At 43.9% G+C, this 19,140-nt stretch overlaps 1 protein-coding gene across 4 annotated transcripts in view; it reads left to right on the top strand.

The window, feature by feature from the left end:
* The window catches only part of STK31 (serine/threonine kinase 31), a 63,845-nt gene that overhangs the window by 32,870 nt on the left and 11,835 nt on the right, over positions 1-19,140 (top strand). For all 4 annotated transcript variants that reach the window (XM_089533072.1, XM_089533070.1, XM_089533071.1 and 1 more), the window contains exons 14-19: positions 1,754-1,864; positions 2,866-2,985; positions 3,689-3,820; positions 5,526-5,627; positions 8,236-8,316; positions 11,918-12,043. In XM_089533072.1, coding sequence (XP_089389198.1) covers positions 1,754-1,864; positions 2,866-2,985; positions 3,689-3,820; positions 5,526-5,627; positions 8,236-8,316; positions 11,918-12,043 — 672 coding nt within the window. The remainder of the gene's footprint in view (positions 1-1,753; positions 1,865-2,865; positions 2,986-3,688; positions 3,821-5,525; positions 5,628-8,235; positions 8,317-11,917; positions 12,044-19,140) is intronic.

Below are 19,140 nucleotides of genomic sequence, written 5' to 3'. Positions count from 1 at the left end.
CTCAGGAGCACAAGATCCCTGGAGGCCCCCTGAAAACCCATCCAGTGCAATCACCCCAGGTTGGGCCACTGGGGTGAGGGGTTGAGGTATCTCAGGTATCTCAGGTATCTGCCCCAATCTCAGAAGCACCATGAACTTCGTACCATCAGCAAATGGAGTTATCAAAAGAAAACGAGAACTTCTTACGTGGCTTCATTCAGACTGAAAGTAATTGAATATACAGTGGAACCTTGCCATAGGCGGGCGCGCCATACGCGGCCTTGAGCATATGTGTTCAAGCCGCGGCGCGCGGAAGGGGCGGCGCGTCCCATTCAATTGAATGGGCACGCGTGCCCGTTGCGCCGCACGCACCTCCGCGCTGCCGTGCACGAGCCCCATTGTTTACAATGGGGCTCGAGCATAGGCGGAAATCGCCATACGCGGCGGGATCCGGAATGGATCCCCCGCGTATGGCGAGGTTCCACTGTACAAAAGCATCCAGTAATTTTGTAGCTGGCGACAATGAAAAAAGTAACCTTTTATATCCCTTTTTACATGCCTTGAAATGTTACCATTGACTTATCCACAGATCATAGCAAATTCCTTAATTTTGAGTTTAAAACCTGCTATTGACTTATCTATGAGATCCACTTATAGTTGAATGTATATGACATTCATCTATGAAGACCATGCAGGTTGGTTTGTGAGTGTATTTAATTGGTAATATTTACATGGGAATGTGTGTATCACAGTTTTTCTTGAGCTGCTTTTCAGATTGCCTACTTGATACCTTAGATTTGAGGTCATTCTTGGAAGCTTTCTAGGAACTTGACACATGAAGTGAGAACATACCATTCCTATGATGCAGCTTTACACATTGAGGCAGCTGATCAGAACATTCTTTCATCACCTTCAGTTTGATGATATAGGAAGGTCCTATTACACTCTTTGCTCGGTAGCATTTGACTAGTAGCAGAATATCTTGGTACTCCATTTTTATTTTCTCTCTCTCTCTCTCTCTCTCTCTCTATATATATATATATTATAGTGAGTTACAATATTCCACTCATTGTCTCATTCCTCTCACCCCTTTCCGTGGTGTCCTTCCTGGAAGGCATGGATGGTATGACTTACTTGGGAGCTTAGATCCCTTGGCTGATAGCAGAGGCCAGAATGTGTTCTACAATCCCTGGACAACAGAACAAACTGCAGTAACATCCTCAAAGAGTATATGGTCAATGCAGTTTCTGCATTCTCCAGTTCTTGAACAGTTAGAGGCTATAAACACAATATATTCCTTTGCAGCTGTAACTCACATTGTAATTAAGATTGCTAAATGAAAGTACTACCTATTACTTAACCTGTAGCTCTAAAATGATTTGTGTTTTTAGAATAACTGTTTAGTAAGGAGATGAGAGCTGTGACAGATTAGAGCACTGAGCTTTTCAAGTATCTCAGCACACCAGACGAAGCTTGTTGGTGATTTTGTACTGGATACACCATTGCAGCTGATTTAACCTAGATCAGAAACTCTTTGAAACAAGTTTAGCTGTTGTGGCTTCCTCAAAGAACCCTGTGTCACAGAGTTGGCTCCATTGATCAGGTGCTTCATTGACAGAATTGAATGTAGTGAACAGCATAGGAATGTACTGTTGGGCATCATTCATTGCTCTTAAGCAAGTGACCCATAGAAATGAACTGAGGTGGTTGAGCAATTCTCTCTAATATTTGTAGAGAGAACCCTTCTTTTACTGTTGCCTCTTTGCCTTTAAAGTTCTTTAACATGAGCCCGAATTTGAAATATGAGGATGTTGCTGTCAGTGTGGATGAAGTTCTCAAGAAGACCGAGATGGATATTTCTCAAGAGCTGGACCTTTATCTTACTGTAAGTTTGTTCTCATATTTTGAAAGAAAAGGTCTTCTCGGCTTAGAATCATAGAATCGTAGAGTTGAAAGAGACCACAAGGGCCATCCAGTGCAACCCCCTGCCATGCAGGAAATCTCAGTCAAAGCATACCCAACAGATGGCTTCATTTTTTTTGGCCAGAACACCTACTGTATTAATGTTGGAAAATTTTGCATTCATGTAAGAAGCAGTTTTGTCCAGGATTTACTGCATTAAATTTCCCCACTAAGAAGTACTGTATGATTAAGACAAGCTTAAATGATCATTGGTGTGCATTTTGGCTTAATGTGGGCAGGAAATGGCAACTGCAGGGGTTCTACAGGCTGTTTCTTTCCACCCCAACTTCTTGTTGGTGGTAGCAACCATTTTCTGGAGAAAACGGAAGAGACTAGAAAATTGCCTCCATGTTTGTTTGTTTTAGGCCTGTTACAGACAGCCAAAATAAAGCTGCTTCGAGTCACAGTGGAGGTATGGTGTTTCAATGATGCATGCGTCCTTAGAGTCCAGAATTTGCACCAAAGCCACACTCCATCCCTAAGGACCAGAGTGTGGCTTTGGTGTGGCTTCTGGACTCTTAGGACACATACATCATTGAAACACCATACCTCCACTGTGACTCAAAGCAGCTTTATTTTGGCTGTCTGTAACAGGCCCCTAAAAGTGTGTGCATGGGTACTTAAATGGTGGTGGTGGGGCTTTATGGGTCAATCTCATCACCTGGAGGCTTTAAGAAGAAAAACCTTCCCATTTCTTGCAAAAAAAAAAAGGTGTTTTGAACAGGTGATGGTTTCCTCTCTCACAAAAACTGTCCACTTTAAGAATTGAGATGTTTTTACTACCTGTTCTTGGAAAATAAAAATAGATAAACTGTCATAAGCTTTTCCTTAAGAATGAACTTCATATCTTTAGGTGTTTAAATCAGCCCACTTTGTGCATTTATAGATAACATTATCTGTCCCTCTGTGTGCCATTCCATTTAGGAGCCAAATGAAGCAGACAGAAAAATAATCTTAAATGTGTACAATGAGGTTATGCATAAGATCCACCAAGAAGAGAAACTATTAAATACTGTCTATCACAGATATCTCGACAGTGTTGAGGTCAGTTTGTCTGTTTGCTTATTTGTCAGCTGCTCAGAAATAAAGCAAACCATATTTTGAAACTTAATTCACGAAGATGTTTTTAGATATACTGTATTCTCTCTGATTTTGCCTTTGGGAAATAAAGCAAATATTTTCTAATTACCTATGTAGTGTGACATGGATGAAATCTTGTAAACTAGGTATTGAGTTATCATTGTCTGCAATGATCATTACTACTACTGTCTAGGGGTCCTTTCTCACTACACAGTTATAGCACTGTGATTTGACTTCAACTATTATGGTCCCATCCTATGGAATTGGGGGATTTGCAGTTTAGGGAGGGGTATTTAGAATTCTTAGCGAGAGAGTTTTAGATCCTCACCAAACTACAAGGCCTAGAATTCCTTTGGATGTTGCCATAGAAGTAACAGTGGAATTGTAGTGCTACTATTATATAGTAAAAAAGGACCCTAAAAAACTAAGGATAAATCCAGTTTAATCTTATCTGGATCAGACCCATTGAAATCAGTGAGATTTAAGTTGTAACTAACAAGCTGCATTAATTTCAATGGGACTACTTGAATAAGGACAAAATTTGATTTTAATGGATTATAATACTACAGTGCTACTATATTTTTGTTTAGAAGATTTTTTAAAAACTGAAAAAAGTTTCCCTCATTTTATTTATTTGCTCTGAACTGTCTAAACTTGTTCTTTTTAGTTCAAAAAACAGATTGTGGGATGGCTGGATACAAGTCCTAACATTGACAACTTGTTACGGATTAAGAATAAAATGAAAAACATAAAGGCTCAGCTGAGATGGAAGCTGGTAGAAAAGAACAACTTGGAAGAAGTATGGGAAATATTTTGATTCTTTGACAACTCACTGCTTAAGAAGAATAACTTTTCCACTATTTAAGAGAATAAATGGGTGTCTAAATGGAAAAAGTGGTTATTGCCTGGCATCTGACAAATCTTTCCTTAAGGAAAATATAATTCCTATGCAGTCAATAGTCTGAGGAAAACCTGATTAAATAAAATATGAAACACACACACACAATCCGAACAAGAAAAAGGAAAAAAAAAGCAAACAAGAAAGCAGATGCATAAAAAATATTTAAATTGGGCACAGTATTTTTCAAACTGGAGCCAAGGGAAATGTGTGTGGGGGTGGTGGGGGTGGTGGTGGTAGTGAGTATGAAATATCAACAACAGGAAGTAGAAGTATACATTTTTACATGTTTCATGGGTAATAGAACTACAAAATTAAAACTTAGGTTTTCTACATTGTTTTACTATCCACACGGAGCCCGTGAGATGTAGCAAATAGGAGTTGAGGTGTCTTGAGTCTCTGAAATGCTGCAGGCGTAGTTGCTGCAGACTTGAGATGAATTGGTGGTTTAACACATGGGAAATTATGTGTCATGAATAGAGGGAGTATAGATGCTAGATGAATTGGGATGAAGTACTGCAGGGCTATGCAAGTACTCAGCAAGGAATCCAATGAGATTTCTAGATTGGAGTTCTCACCCTGCTAGACAAGACTGAAGACTTCTCTAGCCCAGTTTCCTATTTCCCTGGGCAGTTTTGCAGATGCTTCTGGGAAGTCTGTAAGCTGGACATAGGGAAAGTAGACCTCTCCCACTATTGTTCTTCAGCAACTAATATCCAGAAGCTTCCAGAGACAGTATATAGCCATCATGACTAATAACCTTATTCTCCATGACTTTGTTTCATTCTTTAAATCTAACCATAGATCTGGTAAGTTTAGTAAGGGGAATAGTTTTGTAAAATACGAGAGACACAAGCTCAGAGCAATAAAAATTCACAGCAATTTCATTCTCTAAAGAGCTCAAGTTGTCATCTCGATTGTAGTAGTACAGGCATCTGAATCATTTTTATGTGCCATTCTTGTCTTGTGTTAACTTAGCAGTATTGTATAATGAAATGTCTTTTCTGAGCTGTTTTCATTCTGGGTGGACAACTAGCTAGCAGAGGTTGGAAAGTTACTTATAAAAAAGGATGAATATAATGGCACACTGAACCATTCTATAACTCAGCAGAGGTAGAATGACATTCTGGATCTCAGCATGTCTGTATGTTCATTCTCCTTAAAAATATCCAGGTTCTGTCTTCAAGTTGTATATGCTTTACAAAAACTCAGGAAAGATACTTTTTGTATTCCAACTCCCAGAACTCCCAGGCAATGATGGCTGGGGGAGTCTGGAAGTTGTTATCCAGTCCAACCCCCTGCCATGCAGGAACTCACAATCAATGCACCCCTGACAGATGGCCATCCAGCCTCTCTTTAAAGACCGCCAAAGGAGGAGACTCCACCACTCTCCGAGGGAGTGTGTTCCACAGTGGAATCAGAACTTTCCTCCTAATGTTGAGGTGGAATGGAATCTTGCATCCATTGTTCCATGTCCTGTTTTCTGGAGCAGCAGAAAACAGTCTTGCTTATAATTTGCATTCATGTTTAATAATAGGTTATATTATTTAATATGAAGGTGTCATTAATTCTCAGAGGTAATAATTTTTAAAATTTCTACCTTCAGTCCGATGATTACCATGAGTCTAAAATGGCAAAAATAAAAGAGGAAATCACTGCACTGCGAAATGGTATCTTTCAGGAAATATGCAAGGAACAAGACGAATATGTAAGTATTCTTAAAATGTGGATGTATTTTCTTTGAATCATTGATAGTAATGTTGTTGTTGTTGTTGTTGTTGTTAGCTGCCATCAAATTGGCTTCAGCTTGTGGTAAGCCCATGAATGAGAGTCACCTGAACTCTGCTTAGGTCTTACAGATTCAGGGCTGTGGCTGTCTATTCATCTGGAATTCAATATTCCTCTTTTCCTGCTGCCTTCTACCTACAAGCATTAACTCATATTGTGTTTTCTAGTGAGTCATGTCTTCACATGGTATGTCCAGATGACAACAGTCTCAGTTTAGTCATCTTGGCTTCTAGGAAGAGTTCAGACTTGATTTGCTTTAGGACCCATTTATTTGTCTTTTTAGTAATCCACAATATCCATAGAACTCTGTTCCAGCACCACATTTCAAATGAGTTGATTTTTCCCCTTTTTGCCTTCTTCACTGTCCAACTTTCACAACAAGACATAGAAATTGGAAATTGACAATCCTCACTTTCGAATTCAATTATATATTTTGATACTTGAGAATTTTGTCTAGTTCCTTCATAGGAACTAGCTGCGCTAGTTGCCCTTCCAAATCCTAGGAGATTACCACACTAACCCCTTTCTCGTCTCTTTCCTGCTGCAAAAATAAAACGGAACATACCGATTGAGGAGCAGCCACTACTGCACTTCTTTCCTTTGCACGATTGCGCCTTTTTCCTGTCCTCTCCCTTAACCCAGCCCTCCCTCTGTCATGTCTTACCCAGCATGCCCCTAGGTATTTTTTCTGTTTTTTGTGCAGGTCTGGAGCTCCGCAGCCCCAATTTATTTCTGTAACCTTTTATTTTTGCATTTCATCTTACCTTAACTGCCTAAAAAAATTAATCTGCCATCTGTTGAGACTACTTTTTCTTTTTGGCTACAGATATGCCCCCCTCCTCCCCCAAATTCATTCCTGACTGTGACCCTGGCTTCAGTCCAGAGTTTTGGCTCCTGCTCAATTAGGCTTGATAATGCAAATCTATTTTTTACATTATCTTTAAATTCTATGGAGATATTCTTCAGGTTGAGTTTTGGCATGATGGCTGGTTTACTGTTCTTCTTTAGTTTTATTCTAATTTTTTATATTTTTATATGGTCTGAGTCACAATATGCTCCAGGTCTTGTTTTTCAAGAAAGAATGGAGTGTCTCCATTTTCTGCTTCCAATTATGTTATCTGTCTGGCCATCAAGTGATGTCTGTGTGTACATCACTTCTTAGGTTTTTTTTGAAGAATGTGTTTGTGATGAACAAGCTGTTGGCCTTGCAGAATTCAGTCAGGTGGTCTCTTTCATTTTTTGATCCTAGGCCAAGTTTTCTTACAATCTTTGATTCTACTTTGTTGCATTCCAGTTGCCAATGGTTAACAAGAACTACTGTTTTGGTGTTTGATGTATTTCTTCCTGGACTCCAGCACAGAATCTTTCAATTCTCCTTCATCCACTTTAGTTGGAACATAAACATGGATTAAGGTTATATGGATGGGTTTTCCCTGAAGGACATGATTTGGTCAAATTATTTTACAAATTTATATCCTTTGACTGCTTTTCCTACATCTGTCCTCACAATAAATGCTGCCCCATTTCTTCTGACTTTTTCATTTCCTGAGTAAAACAGTATATAGTTATCTGACCCAAAATGTCCCATTGCTGTCCACTTTAGCTTGCTCATCCCAAATATTGCATTGTTTATACATTCCATTTCTTATTTTACTTATGTCTGTCCTCCCCTGATTTATGCTTCTCACTTTCCATGTTCCTGTAATATATGTTATGCAGTTTCAGACTTTTCTTTCCTCTCTGAGCACATCAACAGCTGAACATCCTTTTGGTTTGAGTCTAGTTGCATTATTAGGCACAGTACTGCTCCTAATTATCCTCTGCTCTACCCCAGTAGCTCAATTCATTCCATCTGACACTGGAGTTTCATCATCTTTATGATCTCTTGTTTCACTTTTGAATTGTCTCATCATAGTATCCTTGTGGTAAAAGATATTCAAAAGGAGGTTTACCATGCACAGTACAGTACTAACACGTGTTAGCTATGGTATCACTGCCATTTTCTCTGACAGATCCTCTGCTGCCACATAGCTGTTTGGCACATTTAGTCTGGTTCTTCTGGAAAAGCCTGTCTGACATGGGCGACCACACCAATAGTATTGCTTATGTCAGCATAGCCTCTTGCCTCACAGGAACATGCAGTCCCATCACTGAAAAAATGAAGCCATTAGTGGGGGCTAATGTATAGGTAGGTGTAAATCATCAAGGGAGGGGAAAAGACAAATCTGGCCTGCAGCACTCCCCATATGGTTGCAGGCAAGCCCTTCCCACGGGCCTGGCTCCTGGAGGGCACCCTGAAAGCAATCATAGCTATCTCTGACTTCCACCTCTAAATGTTTGGCATTAGGGAATAGGTTTTAATTCAGTGATACAAAGTGAAGAGGAGACTAGTTATCTACGATTTCTTGTTCTTTCATGTCTGGATCATAAATTCAACATGAAGCACCACAGAGTAAACATCGGTTAGTCTATCGCTATGTGTTGTTTTCATGCGGAGTTGAGTACTGGAAAAATTTTCTCTCATTTAGGAGACACTTCATCATCTGGTGCGGACATGGTTCCCTGAGCTGCCACTTCTTCATCCCAAGGCTGGAATTCTCAAATATATGGTATGTTTTGTTTCTGGGAGGTAAAAAGTGAGGAAATGTCTGACTGTTTTGTTATGGTTGCCAAAATATAAAATTAAGCAGGAATACAATTATCTAATAATACCAGATATTATTATACAATTTACTGTGACAATTATTAATTAGTTTTAATACTTATTATTTAGTCTTGAATTAATTATTTATACATAATAAAATATTTATAATTGATTAATATTTTTGTTGTTAGACTGTTTCCTGAATGTTTCTCATCTTCCTGTCTTTGTTTCTCACTAGGCCAAATTGCTACTCAGATTTACAGTATTTGAAGTGCAGAATTACATTCGCATCTCAAAATTTATAAGCCCTTGTCTCATTTTTCTTCATTTTTCTAAACCTCCACCATTGCCTTCCATAATGCCTTGTAAAACATCAGTCATTTTTAGCATTTTGCTTGTTAGCCCTTTTGTTGAGAATTGATCTTCAATTTGGTATCAGCAAAACTTGAACAGACACCCTGCTAGACAAAATGGATGAAATGGCAAGCTTTATTTATTCAGTAACACCTTTCAATATCACATAGGCCTCTTTTGCATATGACAGTAAGACAGGATATACTGCTATCTGGATAACTCTCTGAAAATCTTGTACTCCTCAATCCTTTGTCTCTTCCTCTTTTGTGGCTATTTAGTTTCTGCAGTTTTTAACTAGTTGTTATGTCTGAACTAGGAATAGTGACTTAATACAGATCATAGTCAGTTGCTGAACAGCCAGCTGAATAATCCAGGTTTGTACATGGCTTATTTAGCAGTTGGCTAATCTTTGTGTTAAAATCAAGGCTTTGTGCCAACAGCAAGGTGGGAGTTGTAGAAACTTACTCCCACCTAACTCCTTGGCCTTTTGCAGGAAATGTGTGAGTCCGAGGCTTTGCAAACGCAATCATAGTATTGGTGTGCCACATCTTCTGAAGCATGCTTTGCCTCTTTAAAAGCTAGAATATTTTAAACTAAGGATGGGAATTGTGTAGTTCTCTAGTTGTTTTTAAACTGCACCTCCCAGTATTTCTTACCATTGGTTGTGCTGGCTAGGCCTGGAAATTGCATTCCAACAACGTTTGGAAAGTAGCACAGTTGTACTGTATATTAAAGTAGAAATGAGGGGTTATAACTTGGCACTGAAATACACCACTTCAAATTAAAGTTTTTTTTTCATACTAAGCAGAGCCCTCTTCCCAAATCATTTAGAAAAAAGCCTAAAATTTAAATTAAATGGCAAAAATGAGAGTCATCGTCCAAATCATTTGGAAATCACCAGATCAAGGAAGCCTGCATTATAATATTCTAGAGCTGGAAGTAGGGAATGTGTGGCCTGTGATCACTTCCGGCAGTTTTCACCCAGAAATAGCACAGAAAGATTTTCTGCCATCCCAAATACCACTTTTTCATCAGAGCCCCGTTCAAAATGGCAACAAAACTTTTGGTCACCATTTTGAGAGGGATTCTAAAGAAAGAAAGGATGTATTTGGGTGTGCATAAAGGATGCAGCCCATAGCAGGTTGGGGGGCGGGGATTACTCTTTGTAATTGTCTATCCCAGTTGTAGAGTATGTTTTTGGATGGAGAGGTTGACACTGTCATGAAGCAACAGCAAAGCACAAATACTCTCATCATTTTTCTATATGGTGAATTTCTTGAGTACTCATTTGGGGAAAATGTCCTTCCTTATCCAAAAACATCCCTTCTTATGATATAGCAACCCTGGAATTGAGGCCATTTTCCGCGTATCAGGGAAAGGTTTGGAAATGCATTCTACTTAGTACATAATTAGAATTTATTTACTTTTCATTTACCGAATTTACCTATGTAAATAATGAAGGCCAACATGGCATAGTGTATTGAATGCTGGAATAGGACTCTGGGAAACCAAATTTCACACCAGTCATGTAAATTCAATGTGCAGCGGAGCCAGTCTCATATTCTCAGCCACAGAGGAAGGCAATAGCAAAATCCCTCTGAACAGGAAAACCCTGTTCAGAGTACAGGTATACCTCGGTTAACAAAAAACCTTATCGCGTTAAAAACAAACCCAGCAGGCAAATGGAGAGAAACGTGTTTATCATTCTGTCTCCACATGACACTGAAACATTTTCATTTTCTTCCAGTCATAAAGAGAGTGGTAAAAATATCCTTTTTGCCAAATGGATTTTTTTCAGCTTGGCGAAGGGACACTTTTATGACATTTTTACAACCCTCTCCCATGCTTTTACAACTGGAAGAGAATGAAAGCACTTCAACATCATGCAGAGACAGAAAGATAAATGCACTTTTCTCCATTTGCCTGCCTGGTTTGTTTTTAATGTGATAAGGCTCAAAGGCTCTGACAAAAAAAACCTCTTGTTTACAAAGTTACTTCATGCCCATTCAGCCCTTCTCTTCCCCCTTGTCCTCAGACTAGTGGAAATATTTTTTTTAGTAGCACTGGTACTAAGGAAAGAGGGCTGGAGAAATATAGACTTTCTGTGTTGGGTTGACCTGGACAAGTTTTATTGCAGCCTAGCCAATCCTACTGTTGTTGTGTATACTTGCTTAAAACAGGCAAGATAAACAGCAGCTGCTTCCAGAATCCCTTACTAAGCATGTATGTACAGCAAAATAGAGGGGAAATGGGGAAACAAATAAGACTATCTCATTAGCTACCCAAGCATGTTAAAAACCAAACCAAACCCTAGATCTATAAGTTGGGACACGAAAATGGAAATCAGAAAAAAAGATAGAGGCTGGTGAAATTTCAAAAAAAGAAAAGAAATAACCCTCGGACATATTTTGCAAGAAGTTTTCAATGGATCTCGTAAAGGTTTTCAGTGTTTTTGTTTTTCAAGGCTTCATTTCACATGTGCATATTGTTAATTTTGGATAAAAAGTTTGCTGAAACATGCTGAACCTATTGCTCTTCTTTTTTTGTGATGTAAGAATCTATTCCTATTTTTTTTCATGTTAATTCTGCCCCTGGTAGCAAATATTTGGTTAAAGGAATAAACCCTAGGATCATCTCCTTTGTTTACTGAGGTTTACCTGTATATAGCAACAATAAAATAACATAATAAACAAAAGTCAGATATTTACAAATTTACAGTTGTCTCTTTTAATCCACTGGCTTCAGATCAGCCAATTAGATTATTTGGAGATCATCATGCCCCATATTATTAAATGATGGTGTTGTGAATGCAGACATTCACTTCACTGCCATTTAATAACATGGGTCATAATTATTTAATCTCCCTGTGGGGGGGGGGGGCGAGGGGGATCTCAGAACTTAACCTTCACAGTTCTCAAGGGTTAACTGTGGTCTCTGCTTCAGTACCTTCCATGTCATGAAAATTCAGAGTTAGTTTTTCAGTGAGACCAACATTTCAGGTTCTGTCTAATGATTTGCTGGTTTTGGGTCCCACTGGGTTTTTCAAGTGGAGTGTTTATCTTTATGATACCCTGCAACCTCTTATTATGGGCCCATGCCTCATTTATTTATTCTGTATGGTTAACGTGATTTAGTTCTGTGATCTATACAAGGTTATGCTTGTGCAGTGGTGGGATTTTAAAGACAATTAGTGTGATCTCTGTTTTCTGCAGAACTCAGGAGGGCTTCTTACGGTCAGTTTGGAACGTGATTTTTTAGATGCTGAACCAATGAAAGAGCTGAGCACAAAGCGTCCTGTGATTTGCTCTGAAGTTCAAGGGCAAAAAGTTCTCCTAAAGGTATACTTTCTAGTTTGTTTTTTTAAACTGTTGCGAAGAGCCAGCTGCTAACTAAGCAGGAAAGCTTTTCAGTCTTCAGATGTCAGTGTTTTATCGTCAAGATGTGCATGTCCTGGTTCTAAGTTGAAAAACATATTCCAGGTTCCTAGATGCCAGTATCAAATGTTTGGCTGCTTGATTGTTTAACCACCTAGGAATTTTTCCAGCCCTAGTCTTCAAGTTTGAAGTCACCATTCATCTAAGCTTAGCTTTCAGAAACTGCAGCATGGTGGCTGGGGGGTTCTGATGGCTGCTTTAGAAGCTTCTTGTTATATCATCTAAGAGCAGGAATGGAGTATCTGTGGGCCATTAGATACTGCCATAAGACATTTCCTATCAGCTCTAATAATCGGGCTGGGATATTCAAAGTAGAAATCCAGTTTCACTGAGGAGGGTCCCGGTGGCCTGACCTTTAGTTTAGAATCTTTTTTTGAAGGTGTAAAGAAGCTTTCAGTTCTTGGCTGAAGATCCAGAAACCATCTACATCAGTGGTTTTTAGCTTGTACACTATAGACTCTTAGGGAGTCCCTGGATTGGCTTCTGGGAGTGGGTGAACTAAGTGTAAAAAAAGAAGATTTTTTTTTTCTGTTTCTTCTTCGTGGTCTCTGCGAATCATACAAATGGGTTTTACTGCGCCTGCGCAGTGCTGCTCGGAACTTCTAGAATCTCTGGGCAAAGTACACTTTGCAACTTAAAGGCAACTTTTTGGCGGTAACTCCGCCCACCCTTTATAAGGCCCCTGCCTTCCCGCTCTTTCCCCAGTTCCTTTTTTCCGCCACGTTGGTGCTATTGGAACTTCGCTCTCTATCTCTCTCGTTTTGGATCTCTGGCTTCAATTTGGACTGTTTTTTCGACTTTGCTGACTTCTCCTTCGCTTGACCTACGGACTGTTTTGGATTACGCTTTGCTCTTCCCTTCGGATCTGTTCGCTTCGGTTCCTGATGTCGCCTCCGTTCAAGAAGTGCGACGTTTGCGGGGGCAAGGTCCCAGTACAAGACCCACACTCATCCTGCCTGCTGTGTCTTGGAAAGGATCATGATGTGAAGTCATGCCCTCTCTGCCGTTCCATGACTTCACAAGCGAGGAAAAATCGTGAGTCCAGACTTACCTCAGCTATCGCCCAGGGCAAGGTTCGGGGGGACGATTCACGACCGGCCTTGGCTCCGTCGGCCTCCGCTTCTGGGGCGGCTCCTGTGACTCGGGACAGCCCAGCGAGTGCTTCCTCGGCTCCTCCGGCTGTTCAAGGTTCAGTTTCCCATGTGGCCCGTGACCCAGACCGGTCCAGAGCCACCGACAAGTCCTCCAAGCGCCCTCGCAAACCGTCAGGTACCGAGGACTCTGGTTTGATGGAGCAAACCAAGATGCCGCCAGTCGATCCGACTTCATCTTCGAAGTCTAAATCGTCGGACCATCCGGCGACTTCGGGCTCGAAGCCGCCCAAGACATCTAAGAGGGCCGACAAAGAATCGAAGTCCAAGGACATGAGGCCGAGGACTGATTCCAACATGGCGCCGGCTGAGCTGAGGGCTTCGACCTCAAGATCTGTTCCCTCCACTCCCGCAAAGGGCGATGGCTCATTCAACGGCACCACTTCCGGAGTGACCTCCATCACTGACCTTCAGGTCAACCCCTTCTTTTCTCCAGACTCACCATTGCCGCCGAGGAAGAAGCCCAAGACTCCTGAGGTACCCAAGCCCAAGTCATCCAAGGTGCAGGACTCCTCTTCTCTGAAGAAAGGTTCCAAGCACCGTGATAAGTTCTCAACTTCAAAGAGGCACCGATCGCCTGACCATCAGGCGTCGAAACCGGCCCAAAAGAGGCGATCACCGGACCGGGATGACCCGAGTTTGGAAGACCTCTCTGCCGTCCCTGTGGGGACCCAAGGTCGCGATCGTTCACCAGACCGACATCGCTCCCCAGCTCGACATCATTCTCCTACTCCAATGCCAGTCCAACCGTTGGAGATTCCCTCAGAGGAGGAGAGGGTCGAAGAAGATTTTTTCTACGACTCCGAGTCTGGTAACTACTATGTGGCAGTTTCCAAGGAGGTTGCCTTCAAAAGATTCAAAGCCAAGCGTCATGCTCAAGCAACTTGCCCCCAGGTCGCCGAAACACCGGTACCAAGACCTCCCAGACCGAGACGGTCGGATCCGGAGCCGGGGCCCTCCAATACTACGCCTACAGTGACGGTGACTGCTACACCTCGCCAGCCTAGGCCCAGGGATCACCCAGAAAGACCTCCATCCCGTGACCATTCGGTTTCGGAGTCGGAGCCGGACATAGTTCCTTCCTCGGAGGAATTCTCGGATGACGACTTGTCCCCACAAGACTCACCCCAGGACATGCACCGTCCCGAGCTGGCTTCCCCAACCGACGATCTGAGGACTTTCAATGAACACATCATTAAGATGTCCAGGGCCCTGGACATCGAGTTGCAGTATCCGGAGGACACCACAAGAGACCCTGTGGAGCGTCGGGTCCATGGTCGAGTCCCAACTCCTCCTTCGATTCCACTCCTCCCGTCTTTGGAGACTCTTATAAAGAGGTCCTGGGATGCTCCAACCTCATTGGCGAGCTCCTCCAGAAAGATTGAGACCCTGTATAGGGTTTCCCCAGCAAGCTGTCCTTGGCTCTCCAACCATCCTCGCCAAAATTCGGCTATTGTGGAGGGAGCTCAACTCAACGTCGCCCACAAACAGGCCACATCTCCCATAGACCGAGAAGCACGCAAGGTAGATGGCCTGGCTAAAAAAGCATACTCTGCTGCTGCTTTGACGGTGAAAGCTATAAACTACACCGCATGCATGGGAGCCTACGTCCAGGCCCTCATGGAAGACGTCTCCCCCCTAATCCCTGAGGTCCCGGATGACACCCAAAGGAGACTCGTGGAGATTAGGGACGAGGCCCACTCCATAGGGGGCTGGTTAATCACGGCCTCACGAAACGTGGCCGAGTGTGCAGGCAGGGCGATGTCAGCTTCCTTGGCCCTCCGACGCCACGCCTGGCTCCGCGGGACCGATCTGACGCCTGGAGTAAAGACGGCAATTGAGGACATGCCTTTAGATGGGTCTGGCTTGTTCCATACCGAGACAGACGATCGTCTCAACAGGAAATTCAAGCTTAAGGCGGCCGCCAAAAAGCACGGTATGTCCTCGTCGTCCACCCTTCAGTATCGCAAGAGACGCCAATGGCAACCTCAGGGCTAACAATTCAGAACCTTTCAGCAGGACCGACAAGGTCAACATCAGGGCTCCCAACGCCCTAGATACCCGTCTCAATCTTCATCCTCATCTGGCAGGCGGGGCCCCCCGGGCCGGTATCGAAAACAGCACCGACAGGGAACCGACCAGGCCAAAAAAGCCTCCTGAAGTGAAACCGCGCACTTCGTCGCTCCCTGCTTTTTGGACAGACTGAGGCCCTTTGCTAACACCTGGGCCTCGATAACAACTGACTCTTGGGCGCTTACCATCGTCCGTAGGGGTTATGCCCTAGAGTTTCAGGACCTTCCCCCAACGGGGAGCTTCCTCCCTACCCCACCCTCGGACACCCTTCTCGACGAAGTGCGCACCTTACTCCAAAGGGGTGCAATTTCCCCCCTAGACCGGATTCGATGGCCAAAAGCATTTTTCTCCAGATACTTTATAGTGCCGAAACCGGATGGGGGAGTTCGGCCCATACTAGACTTAAGGAGGCTCAACCTCTTCCTCCAGTACAAACGTTTCCGTATGGTGACCTTACCTTCCATCTTACCTCTTCTCCACCAGGGCCTCTGGTTCGCGACGATCGATCTCAAGGATGCATATTTCCACATAGGGATTCGGGAGTCCCACAGGAGATTCCTTGCCTTCGCCGTCGGCTCCGACGCTTATCACTACAACGTCCTGCCCTTCGGTCTGGCGACGGCCCCAAGAATTTTTACCAAGTGCCTGGCTCCAGTGGTGTCTTACCTTCACCAGAAGGGATTCAGGGTGTTCCCCTACTTGGACGATTGGCTCCTGGCGGCTCCGTCACAAGAGGAACTCCTCCGGTCCATCAATTTCACACTCACACTCCTCCAGTCTCTTGGGTTGGTGATCAACCTCGACAAATCGCACCTGACCCCGACAAAACAGGTCAGGTTCATCGGAGCTTTCCTGGACTCAGACTCTTGCATAGCATCACTCTCTTGGGACCGCTTCCAGGCCCTATCCGTCGCCCTCCAGCCGTTCCTCAGATTCAGAAGGGTGAGGTCCAGGGAGGTCCAGGTGGCACTGGGCCACATGGCCTCTACGACCTTTGTGACACCGTGGTCAAGGCTTCGACTACGTCCACTTCAAAGATGGTTCCTGTCTGTCTTCGACCCGGTGGTGGATGCTCCGCTCAAGTGGCTCACCGTCCCGAGGCCGGTTGCTTCCTCCCTACAGTGGTGGCTCAAACCCGAAAACGTCTGCGTCGGATTACCTTTCGTCCCGCCCCAGCCACAGTTGACACTCACTACAGATGCATCCCTGGACGGCTGGGGCGCCCACCTCCTCGAGTTGGTGGTCAAAGGAAAGTGGTCGCCGGCCGAACAACAACTCCACATCAATGCCCTCGAGATGCTCGCGGTGGAGAAATCATTGAGGGCATTCGAGTTGGTGTTGAGAGACAAGGTGGTACTTCTCAGGACAGACAACACGACGGTGCTGTTCTACATAAACAAACAAGGAGGTACCAAGTCCCTAACCCTACTCGACATCACAATGCGAATATGGGACTGGTGCATTCCGAGGGGATTCCACCTCCATGCCATTCACCTCCCAGGGGAGGACAACGACCTGGCAGACAGACTCAGCAGGGAGAGGTCTGTATCCCACGAATGGAGATTACACCCGGACTCAATAGCACAGATATTTCGGCGATGGGGGACTCCCCAAATTGACCTTTTTGCAACCGGGTCCAACACTCACTGTCCCCAGTTCTGTTCCAGAACGCGTTGCGAAGGATCCCTCGGAGACGCGTTCGGTTTCGATTGGACCGGATGCCTGCTGTATGCCTTCCCTCCGTTCCCGTTAATTGTCCGAGTGGTGTCCAAGATGACATCGGACCGATCGAATGCGATCCTCATCACCCCATGGTGGCCCAGACAGACGTGGTTCCCCTCCCTCCTGCACCTTTCAGGAGAGACGTTTCTTCGGATCGATCCTCGTCCGGACCTGCTGACGATCCAGAACGGCCAGGTTCGCCATCCCGACATCGACAGTTTGCCCCTGGTAGCATGGAGGCTCCGTCCCTAGCATCGCTACCTGACTCGGTACGGACGGTGATCCAGGCTGCCCATAAACCCTCCACCCAAAGGTCCTATGCTTCCAAATGGAGGAGGTTTTCCAGGTTCCTGTCCGACAGGGATATCGGTCCGGACCAGATTTCCACCCCGGTGGTGTTGCAGTTTCTGATGGCACTATTGCAGGAGGGCCTTACCCTCACCTCCGTTAAGTGCTATCTTTCGGCCATTTGCTCCCATTTTCAGTTTGCAAACAAACCTTCTTTTTTCAGGGACCCTTTGGTCAAGGCTTTCCTTAAGGGTTGTGCTAACCTATACCCGTCGGTGTCGGTACCAACCCCGGCTTGGAATCTGGACGCTGTCTTATCAGTTTTACAATCCAAGCCCTTTGAACCCATGGCCACTACGGACTTGAGACTATTGACTTGGAAAACTGCTTTCCTAGTGGCCATTACCTCTGCCCGCCGTGCGGGCGAACTTTGTGCCTTGCGGAGAGACCAGCCCTATTTGAGGTTTCATAAGGACAAGGTGGTTCTCCGTACCGATATCACCTTCTTGCCTAAGGTGGTATCGACCTTCCATATGTGTCAGGATATTGTTCTACCTACCCTGGCCTCGAACCCGACCACTGAGGTCGAACGGACTTTGCATACCTTAGACGTTAGGAGGGCTCTGGCCTTCTACTTGGACAGAACGTCGGTTTCGAGTCGGTCCGAGAGACTATTCCAATGTTACTCGGAACTGAAAAAGGGTCTACCGGTGTCACCGCAGAGGTTTTCCAAATGGGTGGCCGCGACCATCCACCTCTGTTATGAACTTTTGGGTAGACCTCTCCCTACCAGGGTACGGTCGCATGCAACAAGGGCGGTTGCAGCATCCTCTGCTTTTCTGTCTGGGGTCCCTTTGGAGGATGTTTGCAAGGCTGCTGTCTGGTCCCAGCCTATGACATTTATTAAACATTACAGACTGGATACAAGGGCCAGACGGGATGCAGCTTTTGGTAGAGCTGTGTTAATTTCTGGGTTGCATTGATTAGTATTTATCCATGTTGTGTGGATGTGGTGCCCAGAACGTGCTCAAACTGTGTTCATGCCATTTCTTTATGCTAAACCACTGCATGTTCAAACTGTGTTCATGCCATTTCTTTATGCTAAACCACTGCATACATGATTGGGTTATTGCTTACAGGAGTTGCATCTCCTGTCATACCTATGGTTAAAGTACAAATGACTGACAGTGGGGTGGTTTTTGACGAGTTTATTGTTATTAATAAACAACATTGGTTCACTTCACTTGCTGTCCGGACACTCCCTCCGCCGCTTACCTAAGCTTGTCAGTCTAAACCCATTTGTATGATTCGCAGAGACCACGAAGAAGAAGGACAGGTTGCTTACCTGTAACAGTATTTCTTCGAGTGGTCATCTGCGAATACATACAAATCCCGCCCATCCTCCCCTCAGTGTCCTGCTCTTGATTGGCTCATTCTTCGCTTACACAGCGGAAAAAGTTGGAACTGGGGAAAGAGCGGGAAGGCAGGGGCCTTATAAAGGGTGGGCGGAGTTACCGCCAAAAAGTTGCCTTTAAGTTGCAAAGTGTACTTTGCCCAGAGATTCTAGAAGTTCCGAGCAGCACTGCGCAGGCGCAGTAAAAACCCATTTGTATGTATTCGCAGATGACCACTCGAAGAAATACTGTTACAGGTAAGCAACCTGTCCTTCTTTCATTATATTTCATATAATGAGAGCCATTAGGGTTGAAGGGCGGGATATAAATACCTAAATAAATAAATAAATAACTTCAGAAATGATGTTTAAGT

Source organism: Sceloporus occidentalis, unplaced genomic scaffold (genome assembly GCF_023333645.1).
Source record: "Sceloporus occidentalis isolate IW3139 unplaced genomic scaffold, rSceOcc1.0.p SCAF_7, whole genome shotgun sequence".
NCBI classification, from domain to species: Eukaryota; Metazoa; Chordata; class Lepidosauria; order Squamata; family Phrynosomatidae; genus Sceloporus; species Sceloporus occidentalis.
This window is presented reverse-complemented; position numbering and strand designations above follow the sequence as displayed.